This window comes from Drosophila hydei, unplaced genomic scaffold, assembly GCF_003285905.1.
Source record: "Drosophila hydei strain 15085-1641.00,03,60 unplaced genomic scaffold, DhydRS2 tig00008114-arrow-pilon, whole genome shotgun sequence".
In the NCBI taxonomy this organism is placed as follows: Eukaryota; Metazoa; Arthropoda; class Insecta; order Diptera; family Drosophilidae; genus Drosophila; species Drosophila hydei.
Genome location: NW_022045827.1, coordinates 3941571 through 3957979, shown reverse-complemented (window position 1 = coordinate 3957979; position 16409 = coordinate 3941571). Strand labels below are relative to the sequence as shown.

The 16409-nt window shown below is 39.1% G+C and overlaps 2 protein-coding genes across 9 annotated transcripts; both read left to right on the top strand.

The window, feature by feature from the left end:
* Nucleotides 1–27: 27 nt before the first annotated feature.
* On the top strand, nt 28–11219 carry LOC111599456 (UHRF1-binding protein 1). Of its 8 annotated transcripts, none has more exons than XM_023315118.2 (18): nt 28–551; nt 2268–2469; nt 2537–3124; nt 3183–3897; nt 4595–4624; nt 4851–4943; nt 5007–6100; nt 6159–6318; nt 6981–7137; nt 7198–7755; nt 7818–7932; nt 8547–8567; nt 9574–9716; nt 9790–9913; nt 9970–10117; nt 10178–10352; nt 10416–10533; nt 10863–11219. In XM_023315118.2, exons 1-18 carry the CDS (start codon nt 508–510, stop codon nt 10911–10913), a joined length of 4536 nt encoding a protein of 1511 aa, XP_023170886.2. In that variant the 5' UTR covers nt 28–507; the 3' UTR covers nt 10914–11219. The 8 variants fall into 8 exon arrangements, with proteins under 8 accessions (XP_023170886.2, XP_023170889.2, XP_023170888.2 ...); XM_023315124.2 differs by having other exon boundaries at nt 29–551; nt 6159–6240; nt 6996–7137; nt 10863–11218; XM_023315119.2 differs by having other exon boundaries at nt 29–551; nt 6996–7137; nt 10863–11218.
* A 1231-nt stretch (nt 11220–12450) lies between these two features.
* LOC111599465 (myb-like protein I) lies at nt 12451–14393 on the top strand. Its single transcript, XM_023315135.2, has 4 exons — nt 12451–12677; nt 12738–12980; nt 13069–13650; nt 13820–14393. Exons 1-4 carry the CDS (start codon nt 12510–12512, stop codon nt 14363–14365), a joined length of 1539 nt encoding a protein of 512 aa, XP_023170903.2. The 5' UTR covers nt 12451–12509; the 3' UTR covers nt 14366–14393.
* Nucleotides 14394–16409: the final 2016 nt, after the last annotated feature.

The window sequence follows — 16409 nt, the reverse complement described above, 5'->3', positions numbered from 1 at the left end:
TTCGGCTCTACATTCGCAATGCTTCTCTCTCTATCTATGATTGTAAATAAGTCAGCAACAGTTTTATTCCTAGTCACAGAGAACAAGTCACAGGTACATTGAGTGGGCGCATCTCTAAGCAACAGTATCTTTCTGCGTCGAGCGCACGCAAAAAAGGTTTGCGATAAGACTTGTTAATTATAAAGAAATAATTCTATAAAATATGACTAATGCGCGCGTAGTCTAAATTAACCAATGTCGAAATTTCTTGTGCATGCGTAACGCCTGGAAACGGCTTATAGGCTATTTGCAACAGAGCCCCCTTTCGAAATTGGGAATACCAATTCCAATACAAAGCAAAAATTACAAGTGCTCACTTTGTGCCTCTATATTACAACGGAATAATGTGTTTACTGTGCGTTAAATAATTGCGAGATTAATTAAAAGCGTTATCATTGCTGCTGCTGGCTTTGTGCATTCGATCTGTTAACCGCATCCCGCCCGCCGCCTGTCTGCTGACGTCACAAAATGGTCTCGTTGATAAAAAACCAATTGCTCAAGCACTTGTCCATGTAAGTGTCATCATAAACGAGTTAGCATGAAATTGAATTATAAACTCTATGCTAATTATGGCCTTGCAGTGAGTGGTTGGTCGGCGGCTCTGGCGCCAGTTGCTGTGGGAAATTAAATTGATTTTTCCAAGCGCTGCTGCTGTTGCTCTGTTTTAGTTACTGCTGCTGCTCTTGTTGTTGTTGTTGTTGCTTTAATGTCGTTGTCTCTGGCTGTGTTTGTGCGCCTCTCTGTATGGGTGTGTAGATTTTTGCAGCATCCCAACACTTGCACAAAGGGGACGCTTGTTTATCGGCCGCCCCTTCTACCTACTAAGAGTAACAAGTGAATAAATTCAGCTCCCTCTCTCTCTCTCTCTCTCTCTCACGTTGAGTGTTTACATCTGTTATCAACAAAAATAAGCAATTTTATTTTAAACATTTTCATCGCACCCCGGCTTTGGGGTTTCTTTGCCATCTTGAAAAGAGTTCAATATGTTACGGGCTTATGTTAATATGTGAACATATTGCACATATATTTATAGATATATATAAATCTGGTCAGCTGGATAAATAAAAGTTATAAAGTAGCGAAATTTCTTCGACTTTCGGGCTCAATATATCGTTTTTTATATAGTTATAATTATATAAACAAAGGGAATATGCTTTGTGCGCTTATCAAATAGTTTATTTTAAGGTATTGTTCAGTTTGTTGGCTATCTTATATCTATCTAAATTCCTATTCCGTTTTCTCTCGCCATCCGTTCACACATATATGAAGAGCTATAGATGCGTGTCTAAGTAAACATTTAGCTGTATATGAGCATGTATTTACACGATAAAAGGCCCACTTTCCTTTTTAGCCCAGTTGTGCTCAGTTCTCAGTTTTCTGTTGTCCTAAAACTTATTTGACTTCTTTCTTTACACACAATTAAGCTGCAAACAAACTTAGTTTATGGTAGGACTTAAATGTTAATGCAAAGCAAACTTGTTGCCTTTTATCTTCCTATCCCTCCCTCCGGAGCCCCCCGCCCGTTTGATAAAAATATAAGCAGCCGCTCTTCTAAGAGAAAAGTTTTTGCTGTGCCTCAAATAAACTTTGAAAAGTTTTAAGCTGGAATTTTTGAAGTAGCTCGTTGGAATATATAAGTAAATATATTACTTATAAATCGATTAGAATTGTTTGTGTGTAAATTAAGAGTTATAGGAATTATAGGGAAATAACTCGATTTTATTCCAAAATTAATTCAACTGAAATCTAAATATGAGTGAGATATTAACAGTTGCTAAGTAACTTGAGTGAAATATCTAGTACATAACTTGCTTATGCTATCTTATCTCATTGCTTTCCAAATAACCTAATAGCCTAACCCTTAATCAATTATTCTCTTGACATATCAATTTAATAACAGTTAATACATACGTTTAGTCCAAGAAAGAGAAGACATTCAAGGCATCGACTATTAACTGCGAAACATAAAAATGTTTTAGTATTCACATTTAAGTATTAAAACAAGCTTCTTCTGCATTTGATACTTAACAGACAAATCATTTGCTGCGCTTGAGAAGGCAAATCAGCGTCAATTCAATCAATATTCAGATTTCAATTATGCATGCAAGACATTTACTTGAAATGGGTCAATTGATGGCAGCCGACGGGTCGCTGGCGCCGCTTGCTCTCGACAGCTTTGATAACTGAAATAAACAGCTTTTAATATTGTCTATTACTCATTCTAATAGCTACACGAAGAATCTATCCTCGGACAAAATCAATTTGAGCACATTTCGGGGCGAGGGTGAGCTCTCCAATTTGGAATTGGATGAGCGCGTGCTGACAGAACTCTTGGAACTGCCCAGTTGGCTGCGCCTGACGTCAGCCTGGTGCAATCATGTCTCGTTTCGCATTAGCTGGACCAAGCTGAAAAGCGTGCCTATAACGCTGGTAAGCTCAGCACATTTTTTCCATTTATCATCTGAAACATATGTTAATCTCGCTGTGCCTTACATAGACGCTGGACGAGGTACGCATTACCATCGAGACCTGCAATCCCACAACGCGCGATGCTGGCGCTACCGCCGCAGCGCTGCCACAAGTGCCTCAGGGTAAATACAGCTTCATACACAAGGTCGTCGACGGCATAACCATTGTGGTGAATACGGTCAATGTGAATTTTGTGAGCGCCGCATTCACAGCCTCCGTGCAAATGTCTCGAATTCGCGTCGAGTCCAAGACGCCGAAGTGGGCCAATGCCGATTTGCGTTTGACACGCCTTAAGGATGGCCAGAAAGGCATCATTTTGATCTTCAAAGAGCTCTCTTGGCAAACGGTGCGCATCGAGGCCAGTTCCACTCAGGATAAATCGTTGACTCCGCTTCGTTTGCTCACAAACCATGCGCGCTGTCGCATCACGATACGCAAGCGCTTAGCGGATTGCTCACTGCTGGCTTCTCGCCTGGTGCTCATACTGGACGATCTGCTGTGGGTGCTGACCGATTCACAGCTGAAGGCAGCGCTGCATTTTGTTGATTCTCTTTCCGGCCTGATAAAGGCCGCCACTCATGCCACACAAAAGTCAAAAGCTGCGCGTAAGCTTCAGGTGAGTCGAATAGCTAAACAATATTATACGAATTCAATTGAACACCTCTTTTGCTTAGACCCTGCCGGAATACCAGGCTCAGGTTGCACAGCAGCAGAATCGTCTCTCGGAATCGGTGCACCTGACGACGGCACAGCGGATGTTTAATGCATTTGATGTGCGCGAAACCTCGTATCATTTCTTCAGTCAGCGCATTGATCTGCACTTGTGTGATGATGAGGGCGATGGACGCTCGAGTTATCCAGAACTGGACAAGGGCGGTGCCCTGCAGGTATCTGTGACTGCGTTTCAGGTGGACTATTATCCTTACCATTTGGCCAAATCGGATCGCTCGCATTGGGCCAAGTACAAGGAGGCGTCGGTGGCACCGGCGCTGTGGCTCAAGGAATCGCTCAATGCATTCCGAGAGGCAGTCCTGAATCTTAGTCAACCCAATAGGCCAGCGACGCATGCACCGCTGGAGCGCAGTGCGCCCGCTTCGCCTATTATGTTGAGTGCCTCGCTGCTGAATTCACAATTCGCTAGCGCTGGCCCCGGCTCCAATGGCAGCAGCACGCCCACCGCAGCAGCAGCTGCGGGCAGCTCAAGCTCGACCGGTGGGTCCGGCAATGCTTCAGCCAGCAGCCAATATACACAGGCAGCCCAGCAGCGCAGCACGTTGGAGAACCTGGCCAAACTGATGAGCGCATGCGTTATACTGCGAATCGAGGACTTTACGCTGTACCGAGTCACTACGTCGGGCAAAAAACAGATGCCTAAAGAGTTTGTCTCAGGTAGGAACTAAGTGCACTACTCTATTGCTGATACCTTATACAAATACCCGCACATGCCACATACAAATTAGAGACAATTCACAACTGATGTACAAAGACAAAGACTTAACAGCTGCAGTACGCTGTTCATTAACAGATCTGTTAAAGTGAATGCTGTTAATGAACAGAACTGTTAAAGTGCGCTAACAGCTTTTGGCAGACCCAGGCTAATTAGCGCACAGCAGAGAAAATACCCTTTTACACATAGACATTTTTTGTCGATTCATTTTATCTATGGGCACCTATATTTAAACCGCTTAAACTATATGATAAATGTATATAGTAATGCTTGACTTATAAAAGTCAAGTCTTATAAAGTTTCTTAGGGCAACACAAACTTTTGAACAATCTAATATGCTCTTTAAAGGTATATAGACGTACATCAGCGTCTAAAACATTACAACACTTGTGCAGACTCCAGTACACACCAACACACAAACGCCCACCCCATACTTCCACAGACACTCCCCTAATACGCTTACACAGCATTTTCTTTTAAACTAATTTATTTTTCTCTTGTTCTCTGCTTGTTCCTTTTGTTATGTTATTTTGAACTCTTAACACAACACAATTCACATGTTTTCCATTTGCCGTCATGACATCTCATCATCTCATTGTCTTGTTTGTAAAACGCTTTTGTTGTTTGTTATTACTGTAGCACAACATAAAAGGAAAATCAAATCTTCAGGTGAATATCATGCAAACAATGCGCCTTTAGACACGGGCCGAAATAAATAGATCAACACTGAATTGGTTTCATTGTTAACTTTCTTAAACTAAACTTTCTGAGTTTCAGCAGTGAATGATCTATTGATTTGGCTCTATCTTAAAATTGTTTTCGTGTGTGTCATTTGTAATTAGCTTTGAATAACCAAAATGTGTTAAATAAAACTAATAAAAGCCTCTGATTACAGGTGATAAGGATCGTTACTCGTTTCCCGCCGAGATGCCGATAGTACATGCTGAGTACACGTATTTCTATTATCCGGGTGATTTTGTATTTCCTCGTAAGTGGCTAACTCAATCAAACTGATTTGTTACAAAGCAATTAATTAACTTGTTCTTTGCAGTGCCGCCTTCAAAGATGTTTGTACACATCAATCCGCTGCAAGTGCATTTTGATCTTAGCTCAATATTGTGGCTGAATTCGTTTGGTTTGAATCTGCACGAGAGTTTGCTGCGCACCAGCGTCGGCTCCCAGACCACGTTGCAGGAACAGCCGCAGAGCACGCGCGGCTCCATTGCCTCCAATGCCTCCTATGGCTCCAATGGCACACAGATGGCCGCTGCGCTGAGCTTGGAACAGGAGCCAAATCTGATGTACATGGATGTCAAGGTGGAGGCTATTATGCCGCGCGTGGTCATGGAAGCGGCGCTGGATGCGCCCAATCAAAAGGATCGCCCCAAGACAATGCTAATCCAAATTTCTCGCTTCGCCCTGACCAACATACGCGAAATGGGCAGCTCACGTGCGGATTTGGCCCAGGCACTGCATTCGCTGCAGGAGGGCTCGCTGGTCTTCGGCTCGGGCTTTCCCTCTGTCGAGGGTGATATGTGCATTGTTACCGATCGTATTCTCTCGCACGTCGCCGCTTCGGATGTTAGCATGATGTCGGCGCCGATGTCACCAATGCAGGCGCAGATGGCGCGCTCCGCCTCCACGCAGTACCTGTCTCGCTACGCAATGTGGTCGGAGCCGCGTGATGTTTGGTGCATTAAATTGGATCCCGTTTGGGTGGATTTTCTTGGCGCTAGATCACTGGGTCCCAATAAAGCCATACCGTTTGTGGACGCGGTGCCCATTACGCTCTGGCTGCATTCAGGTGGCGCAGCACAGGCACAGGCACAGTTGGAAGTGGGCAAGCGTCAAAGCACGACCAGCTCGCAGATGGAGAGCATGGGATTGACGCCATTGCCCACCCTGCCACCTTTGCCGCGCAATCCGTTCCTTAGCGAAGAGGATGTACGTGTCCTGCAGCCGCCGGAAACAGAAGCAGCCACGCCCGTCGAACGTTGCGCTGATGTACATGCTATAGCGCATATATCGAACTTGGTTAGTTTGCAAATTGATCACTATCAATTGCTCTTTCTGCTGCGTCTGGCCGAAGAGTTCAATGAAATGTCCACGTTCCTTAACCTCGACGCGGAGCGCATCTTGCAAAAGGTTCGTCCGTCACTCAATGAAATTTAGAAAATGAAATTAATTATTGCTTCTTCCGCAGCAAAATCAACAAAAGTCCATCATATTTGGGTGTGTTGTGCCACAGATTGAGGTGACGCTTGTGATGCCATCGCCAACACCTGGTAAGGAATCGAGTGGTGGTGATGCTGAAAGTGTCTTACCCGATTCAGCTAGTTTGGGTGATGATTTACACATGAATAGTAAGAATTATATATCTTTTGTTGTCTCTCTTTTAAAAACTCTTTAGTTTTAAATCTATTGATTAAGCGCTATAGTTAACGAAACTAACCACAGAACTGTCTTTGATCTGTTCGATCTCTAACAGTATCACGAAACAAAAAACTAACAAAATTTCACAGTAGTTCTCACTGATTAGTGCTTCTTAATCAGTCTAACACACCGCCCCTTCAATCCTTTCTTAGGCTTTCATTTAATTTCTCTTAATTTCTTTGTTTTCATTTGATGCTGTACTTTTGCTTAACTATTCCTAAGAAATTCTTTAATGTAGGAACGTACACGTAGGATTCCAAGTCACTTAACCTTGTTAACCTTCAAATAATGGGAAAGTTTTTCGAAAGGCCTAATGGAAGTTTTTCTTGTTAACACACATTACAACATATTTTTAAAAGAAAAGAAAAGAAAAGAAATATTTTAAAATCTCATTACAATGCGTATTGTGGTAATGTGATAAACCGTTTCTTAACGATAATAAATTCTATTTGGCTTGCTAAAATACTCTACCCATAAATAATCTCGCATGTTTTGTACTAAACTAACGCAAAAGCTAATTAGTGACTAACTATTAAATATTGTAAAAAATAAATGAAAAGCTAAAACTCTCAGCACGATTTGTATAAACCAGTCACCGATTTCACAGGCGGAAACATAACGTGGCCTACACCGCCTCCATTGGATCAGCTGAAGAACAACACCTTTGGCAGCGTCGAGACGCCATCGCCTGTTACCAATGATCCGCCTTTTGATAGTGGCATTCATATATCCAATCCGAACACACATGGGTTAGTTCTTATCCAATTGAAATCTATTTGCTTTCGATCTAATTTATTTCATATTTCCAGTTACAATGTGCAAATTCAGAGCACCCCAACGTTGGCTTCCTCTACGCCAAGTCAGGGCTCGCGGCCTGACACTGGCATCTCCATGCAATCGCAATCACAAACACAATCAATTTCATCTGCCTCGAAGAGCTATAAGAGCACTGCGCGCCCTGGATCGGGTAGCGACCCTGTGCCCAGCATTACCAAGGAAATCAATTCGGGTCTTCTGTCCATGAAGAAGGGCTTCTCTAGTTTTATGACTTCCATTGATTCGGCCATTAAGTCCGGAACGCCCAACGACGATGCCAGTGATACCTTTTCCGTACAGAGCGACATAAGCTCCGATTCGGAGAATTTTGCAATAGTAATGGGCGATGACAAGACAATGGACTGCATGGATGTTATGTTCCGCCTCAATCCTTTTACGAATGACAACAATATGAAGGCCTCTCCCGTTGAGGTGGCCAGCGAAGTTTACGAGGAGCCGAGCAGTTACAAGACAAACATGTCCTCGCCATCAGAGCCTTCAGAAGCTAGCACTTGGCGGCGCCGGGATCTAGTCTCCATGGCCACCTTTAGGTTGTAATTGCTATCTAAATGTTTTCTGTCTTACTTCAACTTTTAATTGTATTTAAATATAGGTTGACCACAGTGGAGCTCATACGCCAGCAGGAGGGTTCCAAATCCTCGGTGCGTTTGCAGGTGTCAGCTGTTTCTTGTGATGAATGTGGCGCAATACCCTGGGATGAGTTGCAGGTTCGCAAGGTTTTGGGTTGCTATGGTTTATCTATTCATACCTTTTTGTTTCAATTTTAATGTCTACACTTTTCTTTTTCTCTTTTATACGATTTAAGTTTTGTACATAAGCAAATAATTTCGTTGTGTTTCCATTTCTTAATCTTTTTTTTTAACTTTTGCTGAAACTTTATTAAATGTTTTTCGCTAAAACTTTCATATCGTTTTCTGCATGCTCCGATCAATTTCTACTGAATATCTAACAAAGTTTTTATACAAAAAAAAAGAAGAAAGTAAAACAAATACCTATTAATTTGAATAATTATTTAGTAATACATTTACTGTAAGATATACTTCTCATATATAATCATTTTCTCATTATATTTTCTCTTTTCTCTAAAAACCAAATATGTTTTCATAAAAAATCGATCTCAATGTGTGCTAATTAAATACGACTATTGTGCTCAACGTTTAATTTACTCTATAAACAACAACGAACACTTTGTAAATTGAATTACGACAACATCTACATGACACATTTTTTAAAAAACAACAACAACAACAACAACAACAACTACAACTACTACTACAACAACAACAACAACAACCAACACTCTTCAACAACAATAAAACAGATCGCGCATCAAGCGAACAAGGTATAGAAAAAAGCTCAACTACAAAATTGAAATTCTTTTTTAACAGCTAACTTATTTGTTTATTATTTATGCCGCTTTTGTATATACTTATTAACAAATATTTGATGCCCTTTTATTTTTATTTTCATGTTTAAAGTTTTGAGAAATTTTTATTTAGTTTTTCTCTGTAGTTAACATTTGGTGTTGGCTCCTTTTGCCAGCGCTGCTGCAGCTTGAGAGCGTTCTTGGCCACTAGTTAACGTAGTTAAATATATTTTATTAGTTATATTATACGAACATATGCTAGTTTGAACGAGTTATTTATTCTTACATATATAAATAAATATATATGAAATTACCCAAAAAGTTGATATCAAATCTCAAATAATGTAGGCAGCTTTTTCAAATTGTTTATTGTTTAATACGAATGTTTTTTAAGCATGCCTCCTCATGCGCCCCGATGCCTATATCTGTAAGGCGTTGCAGATATTCAAAGTTATATATACTGCATTAAGTTTTGATTAAATAGTTAATTATTCCTTTGTAGTACCCACTTTTAAGTTTAGTTTCTAATTTTAAGTTGCCGTTGATTTTTTGTTGCGAATTGGCTTGGTCATAACTACACTTAGGTTTGCAGGCGTTCACACCTCAACTGGGCAAATACGAATCTAACATCTAACAACAACAACTAAACAACAATAACAACACTAACTGGATACGAACATTTGGCTTAACAATTGGCGCCTTAACATACTAAAGACCCAAACACTAAATAAACACGCTGCTTAATCTTATTGACAATCAATAAACTTGAAATTAACTCTGCTTAGTAGAATATCTTTAACATTTCACACATTCGTACACTCACACACTCACACTCACACATACATTCACAGTAGACTGCATGTGCGTAAGTGCTTACAGCTTAGCATGTTTCTAGTGTTTCTTATGCATGCAAGTTCTACTCCTTATAGAGTATTATGCTTTGTATTGGAACACATTGATTTATGTTGTGGTTCACTTGCAGACCAAGTTTGGAGCACGCTGCAAGGCCTGGAATCTGGCACCGTACAATCCAGAAGCGCCGCCCTGTATCAAACTGCGCCTTGAAGAGACTCTAAACATGCCCAAGCAAATTGATGGATTGATTGATCGCAAGCGTATACAAAGGTACGTTTCTCTCAGCTATAGATTTCTACTTCAAAATCTCTAATTTCCTTTTGCCTTAATTTAACAATTACAGCTGGTTTACACATCATGCCGAGATACATGTCAAGGACATTAATATAGACCTGTCCATGAGCACAGTGATTGGTCTAGCTGATCTGGCTGAGGATGAGATAATATCACCGCCCATGCCCGTTTCGGTAAATTTGTTATTTAAGCCGAAATGCTTCTGGCTCATCTGTTCGTTTGTGTTTAGATAAACCTGGAAAATGTGCGTGTGAATTTGTTGGAAGATCGCCCGCCTGTCAATATTACTTCGCCGGGCCCAGTGCCCATTAATTTGTGTATTGGGCGCATGCATTTGGAGCGCGACAAAACCGGCCAACTCAACATACAGCCCATAGGTGTGTTAATGGCTAGATCATAACCATTTAAGATTTCTATAATGATTATTTAATTTGCAGATACAAATTTGAGCTCTGAGCAGCAGCAGGCTTTAAATGGTGCCTTACGTGGTACACCACGTGAACGCGATCGTGAGTTGCTCTCCATGCAACTGGTGATGCAGCAAATGAAGCTTGATAATGAGCACATGCGTAAACAGCTTCTCGATTCCAAGGTCAACACTGACAATTACAGGTAAGTGTGACATTTCACACCTTGTCGCAAGAAATATTACATTTTATTTGAAAATCAAAATAGGCAAAAGACCAGACAGGAAACTGATGTTTTGCGATCATATTTGAAGGCAGCACAGGATGATATTAGCATATTGCTAGAAGAGAAGAAGGCCTTGTTAGATACCATACGCTCCATGCAGGTATATTTTCATTTGTATTGAACTATATTGAAACGCACTGACACACCGATCAACACTCACTTAACTGTCTATCTATCTATCTGTACACGTCTAAATGTTGCTTGTACGTTTGTGTCACTTTACACGTTTTGTACTTGTTGTTTTGCGTGAGAAGTTGAAATACGTTAGCCTTAAGAATACCACAAATAATAATGCAAGGACTAAAGGTCAGTCACATATTGCACGCATGAATCTTACTTATGACACCAACACACACCTAACTATTTGTTGCATGTATCTGTAATTTAAAATTCTCAAGGACGATTCTAATTTGTATCTTTCGTTTATAGATACAATTGACATCATCGAATATGACCCGAAAGAATGATGGAAACAGGTAGCATAACTGCATGGACTGCATACAATGCTGCGGCGAAAATAATAATGCCTAAGCCTTGTGTGCGATAAAGTCAATACCAATGCCAACAGAGACGTCCTCGAGTCATTTTTCGCTTTTATCATCGATACATTGCGTTGAGTTTAGCAGAAGACTGAGCCGTACTAAACACGGACACTATTCACGTTGCCGTTCGTCGTCATATACTTACGTACATAGTTCGACTATATACTATACTATTACAAACTATACTATATAATTATATTGGTTTTATATTTTTAAGCTCTATTTGCTATCGTTCCAAAGAATGTTTTCCTTTTACAAAAAGTTTCTTAAAATCGATTTTACTGTTTTGTTTTTTATTATCATTGCTAGGACTTCTAAAGCAGCAATTTTTAAATATATAGCACACTGTTAATTATTTTAAAAACGAGTAAATCAAATGAGTATATTGCTACCTGTGTATTTAGCCGTGTAAATCGTCATTGATATTACGCCCAACTAAAAGAAGAAACATTGTATATTCAATAGATATTGATAACATATTGTTGTGATTCATGATCATATCAAAATACTAAATTCTAGTAACTACGTATTATGTACTGTTCTTATGTATTTCGTGTATGTATTGCTGTTGTAATCCATGTGCTAACAAGCAAATTAATTGGCCAAACCTATTAACTCATAGTATTTGAGGACTACATAATTGTAGCACTCTGAATCCATTAAATTTTTATTCATATTCATTGCATTCCAATTGATCATCATTGTTGTTTTATTTAGATATTACTATATACATGCTCTCATACACATACACTAACTATGCTAATCAAAATGTTCTACTCTCAAATAAATCAAAAGTACCATAATATTTAAAGATATAAAAAACTCAAGTAAGCAACGCGTATACAAATTTTGAATTAATAGTTTTCATATTTCAAATTAGCAAATCAAATATTTACATAACTGCATATACATATATATACAAATATGTATATAAATTATATATATATATAAATATATATATATATTGAATATTGCGTTTGCTGCTTACGAATGTAAAAATGAACAGTGTTTGTAATAATATTATATGTACTTGAAATATACTAGTGAAAGCATAAAATTATTGATTGTTATACATGCATTATATGAAAGTTTTCATCTGTAGCTAGGCAAAACAATATTAATTAATTGAATTCCCATTAATTATTAAAAAAAATATATATAAAATAATTAAATGTGTTTTACTTAATGTTCTATGACGAATTTTAGTGTACTCTATAAAGCTTCTGCAATAGTAATATCGAAATTATGAAAACTATCGATAAGAAATGTTAAACAAGAAGGCCGAATATTAAATACTCTTCTACTTAAATCAGCTATGTTATTATTCAAGTGTCTTTAAGATACTGAGAGATTTGTGTAGAGAGAGAGAGCGAGAGGGCATAATTATATAGCTGCTATTATTGATGTGTTTTGGTAACGTTTCCTTCCTTTGACAAATTTCGACTACAGTAGTCTCTAGTCCTAGTAGGCTCTGTTCGAAGAGTAGTAATAAAAACAAAAATAGGTTACGCATCTCCACAAGTTGTTTGTCACAATGGAGACGATGAGCCAGCTGAAAAAGGAGGACATCCAACGTATGTGGAGCCAGATTGTTACCCAAACAGGAATTGACAAATACAGCTATGAGGAATGGCAGGAGAACTATGAAGAGTTCTGGAATTGCATGCTGTCCACCTCGGAGCCGTACATAAGGATTCAAAGTGTAAATACAAATTACGTCTATGAAGAATCATATTTCACCTGAATCGATCCGTGTTTATAGATAGAGCAACTAACGGGATCGAATGTCAGTGTCATGCTGCCAATAGCCAAGCAGTGCAATCCTCCAGCTTCCAGACCTCCGAATGCAAAGCACACGCAGGTTAACCCATCTGGTGTATCAGATTCGATATCGATGCTACGAATACCACGCCTAAAAATCGACAAACAGTCACTAAAAGGCGGCTCGATGATGGGCTTTAGGCCAGATGAGAACAATAATAAGCCACAGCCAGTTGCACGTCAGGTTAGTAGAATTTTGTAGTGTATTGTGTATTGTCCTTTTTACGCGCGTTTTACTATTATATACTGTTATTTTATATATACCCTTGCAGAAATCTAGATTGCCTGAATATAGGCTACCACAGCAACCAGAACAGCATCAGCAACGGCAACAAAACGAACAAAAACATATGAAGCAAGCACAGAAAGAACAACAGCAGCGAAAAAAGCATCAGGACATGCAACAACAGCAGCAGCAGCAATCAAGACAATACCTTGAGCCCCAACAGCAATCAGATTCAAACAAACGAACTGAAGCAAAAGATACTTCAAAGCACTCACAGAATGATACACGAGGAAAAAGACCGCACGATCATCATCAACTGCAGCAACAGCAGCAAAAACATAATCAACAGCATAAAAAAAAACATCTACATCCACTTAATCAACAATATCGAAAACAGCAGCCACATTTGGCTGGCTTTTCGCAACAAATGGATCAGTCACAGCAGCAAAATTCAAAGGAGCAGCTGCAACAACAATATCCGTTGCCGCAGAATATACTGGAACAGCAAATGAAAGGCTATCACCGTCCAAATCAGGATAGATCGCGATCATATCAGCAACTGCCACCCAGCAAATCAAAGTCAAATCAAGCGCTTAAGGATGACCGGTATAAAAACCAATCCAGCGAAGTAAACGAACTGCTCTTAATTAATCGGGGTTGCAAACCCATCAAAAGTCATCTCATCTGGTGTTTCGTTCCTATTTTTTTAATTCTTTTTTTTTTTTAGTTTAAAAAATTTGGTTGGCAAACGGTTTGCAGCCTTTTTTTAAGTCACTATCTAACTAATTTCTTTCCAGACTTTGACAAAAGGGGCCTACGAAAAACAGCGAGTAGTGCTCTTAAAACCCCAAGCCGATCAAGACTATAAATTATTGGGAGCAGCTAGAAATGCCACTGATTGCAATGAACACATCGATACAGCCTCCGATCACGAACTAGAGAACGAGCTAATTGCAGACACCTTACAGCTGGCTAATAAAATCCGTAAGGCTGATAATGCCTGCCCAACGAAAGTGAGCCCAGAATTGGCCTTTAATACTGGCGAGAAAATCGATCATTGGCTGCAAAACTTTGATGACAAAGAGTCGCCAGCAATCGAGCATAAGATCGCAGATACTTCGGATTTCTTTAAAAATTTACCAAACTTATCTTTGGTGGTTGGGAGAACGTCCCAAGAGCTCAAGTCAGCATTGCAAAATGTCTTCTTCTGGGAGCTTATGGAGGACGACAATGATCGACAAAAGTCTCAAACAGGCAAGAAAGCCATGCAATCAAATCATCAAAGTGAAATCGAAAGCAATAGAAGCAAAAAGAAAGAGAAAAGAGTAAAGCAATGCGCGTGAAGCCAGTGAATGTATATAGAACATAAATAAACCAATAGTAAAAAGATATTTATCCGTTTTAGTTTTAATTGATGAAATGGATTTTTCTTTGTAGTGCATTAAATGGAAGCCTTAATGCACTGCTTGTTAAGCACTTAAAAAGCAGTGTACATACCATTCCAATTTTGTAATATTCACGGGAAAGCAGTGCAACCGCTTGAATTATAAATAGCAACAAACTTGCAAGCAGTGCAACTGTTAAAAAGTAAAAAGGGAAGAGTTAACAAATGAACATACAAATACATATACAAATACACCCCCGCTTCGCATTTCGACGTCTGATTTATATCACAAAAGATCGTTTGCGGCTAGAGGAAAACAAAAACATGTAAAACACTTCACATAAATTGCATTAAAAGGACACAGCAGCAGCAGTAGCAACAACAATATTAACAAAGCGTTGTAAACAAACGTTGTAGGCTGCAAACCAAAATTGAATTTGCGGTTTTGGCGTGTGGGCCAAGTTCTAGTTGTAGTTGGGTCATTTGTTGGACGGACAACTCGAACAATGGGGTTTCAGGTATCCATGCGTGGCACGCAAAACCCGATGAGACAATGCAGCAAATAACTGTAAATGAAGCCAAAATGTGGTCAGCAAATGCGGCGACCGCATAATCAACAAAAAAATATAGTAGAAGAGAAAGTACTCTAGTTAATGAAGTGTCGACTATAAGTTACCCTGTAACTTAGTTGAGCTACTACTAGATTCAGGTTTTTTTTAATAAATATATATATGGGGCATTTCAAACTTTTTAAGCATATCTTTCCTATGAAACTTTCATTGAAACATTCATTTCACTGTAAATTATTTAATTTATTATTAAATTAATTTAATAAGAGTATAAAAACTTAATGAATTACGAAGCGGAAGCTGTCTGCAGTCTATATAAACACGCTGCAAGCCATTATACCTCCATACAGCGCATATCATTATAAACAGGACATACAGCAACAAAACAAGGAACATTTTAACAATGAGCCTGCGGCCAGAATAGTATTTCAACATAGATCGAAACAACGAGGCTAACACATATTATGCGCCTACCCAGTCGCCGGACCATTTACATGCCTGGATTTGTCGAGACTCGCGGCAGTTTGCGCCTGGATGTGATATGGCCTGTGGTTAGCTGTTGACCATGCGCTGATTACTGACTGACGTGACAAACTTTTTGCCACTGCCTGGCGGCCGGTTAAAGTTCGTGGCTCGGCAGTAGATCATCAGCCAGCAACTGGCCGTGTTTAAATGTTTAAAACAGTCTTCGCAGCCAAAGCGTGCCAGCGACATGTGCACAGCACTAACTGGAGCAACATTAGCAGCAGGAGGTGCTGCAGTGCGGCAGGATATGCAATATGGTTTACACGGCACACAGTGGCAGGCCGTCAAGTTGCGGTTGCTGTATCTGTGTGTGTGCGTGTGTGTGCCGTATGTGTTCTCCGATGTCAGTCAAGCTCTCATTTCAGCTGAAATATATTCAAAGTTCAGCTTTAAGCAAATGTATAATTAAGATAATTGAGCTTGAGTGATGCATCAGCGGGATTATATGAAATGGATAATTTAAATTTACAATAAATATGAGTTTTCTGTTTGTTAATATAAGAATATACCAATTCTTTTGGTATATCAGAAACAGTTTCTCTGACAAATAATGTTTTTATTAATTTTCTTAAAGTTAAAAACTTGATACTTAAATATGGAAATTATATATATAGTTATGCGGGTACATGCACTGCATGTCATTTGTAGACCCTTCGAGCTACAGTCATAAAATTTGTTAAAATGAAACCAGATCAACTTCTGTGTAATTTCATCAACTATTTTTAAAAATAATATTAAAAATATACTTACAAAAATAGATAGCTATTAATTTGTCAAGAAAAAATGTTTATTTTTGTTTGTTTTTCTCTTAATTTTACTTATTTATTTATATGAAATACTTTATTTTGGAAAGACGTAAATATTTCACAAGTGCGGAAGACTTACATGGAAATTAAAAAGTTCAGGTTA

Excerpts from the sequence above, each read along its gene's own strand:
- LOC111599465 (XM_023315135.2), top strand. The coding sequence starts at position 12,510 with ATGGAGACGATGAGCCAGCTGAAAAAGGAGGACATCCAACGTATGTGG. Across the intron at positions 12,678-12,737 it reads CGTACATAAGGATTCAAAGT|ATAGAGCAACTAACGGGATC; the intron begins GTAAATACAAAT and ends CCGTGTTTATAG. Across the intron at positions 12,981-13,068 it reads CACAGCCAGTTGCACGTCAG|AAATCTAGATTGCCTGAATA; the intron begins GTTAGTAGAATT and ends ATACCCTTGCAG.
- LOC111599456 (XM_023315118.2), top strand. The coding sequence starts at position 508 with ATGGTCTCGTTGATAAAAAACCAATTGCTCAAGCACTTGTCCAT. Across the intron at positions 10,118-10,177 it reads ACTCAACATACAGCCCATAG|ATACAAATTTGAGCTCTGAG; the intron begins GTGTGTTAATGG and ends TTTAATTTGCAG. Across the intron at positions 10,534-10,862 it reads ATACCATACGCTCCATGCAG|ATACAATTGACATCATCGAA; the intron begins GTATATTTTCAT and ends TTTCGTTTATAG.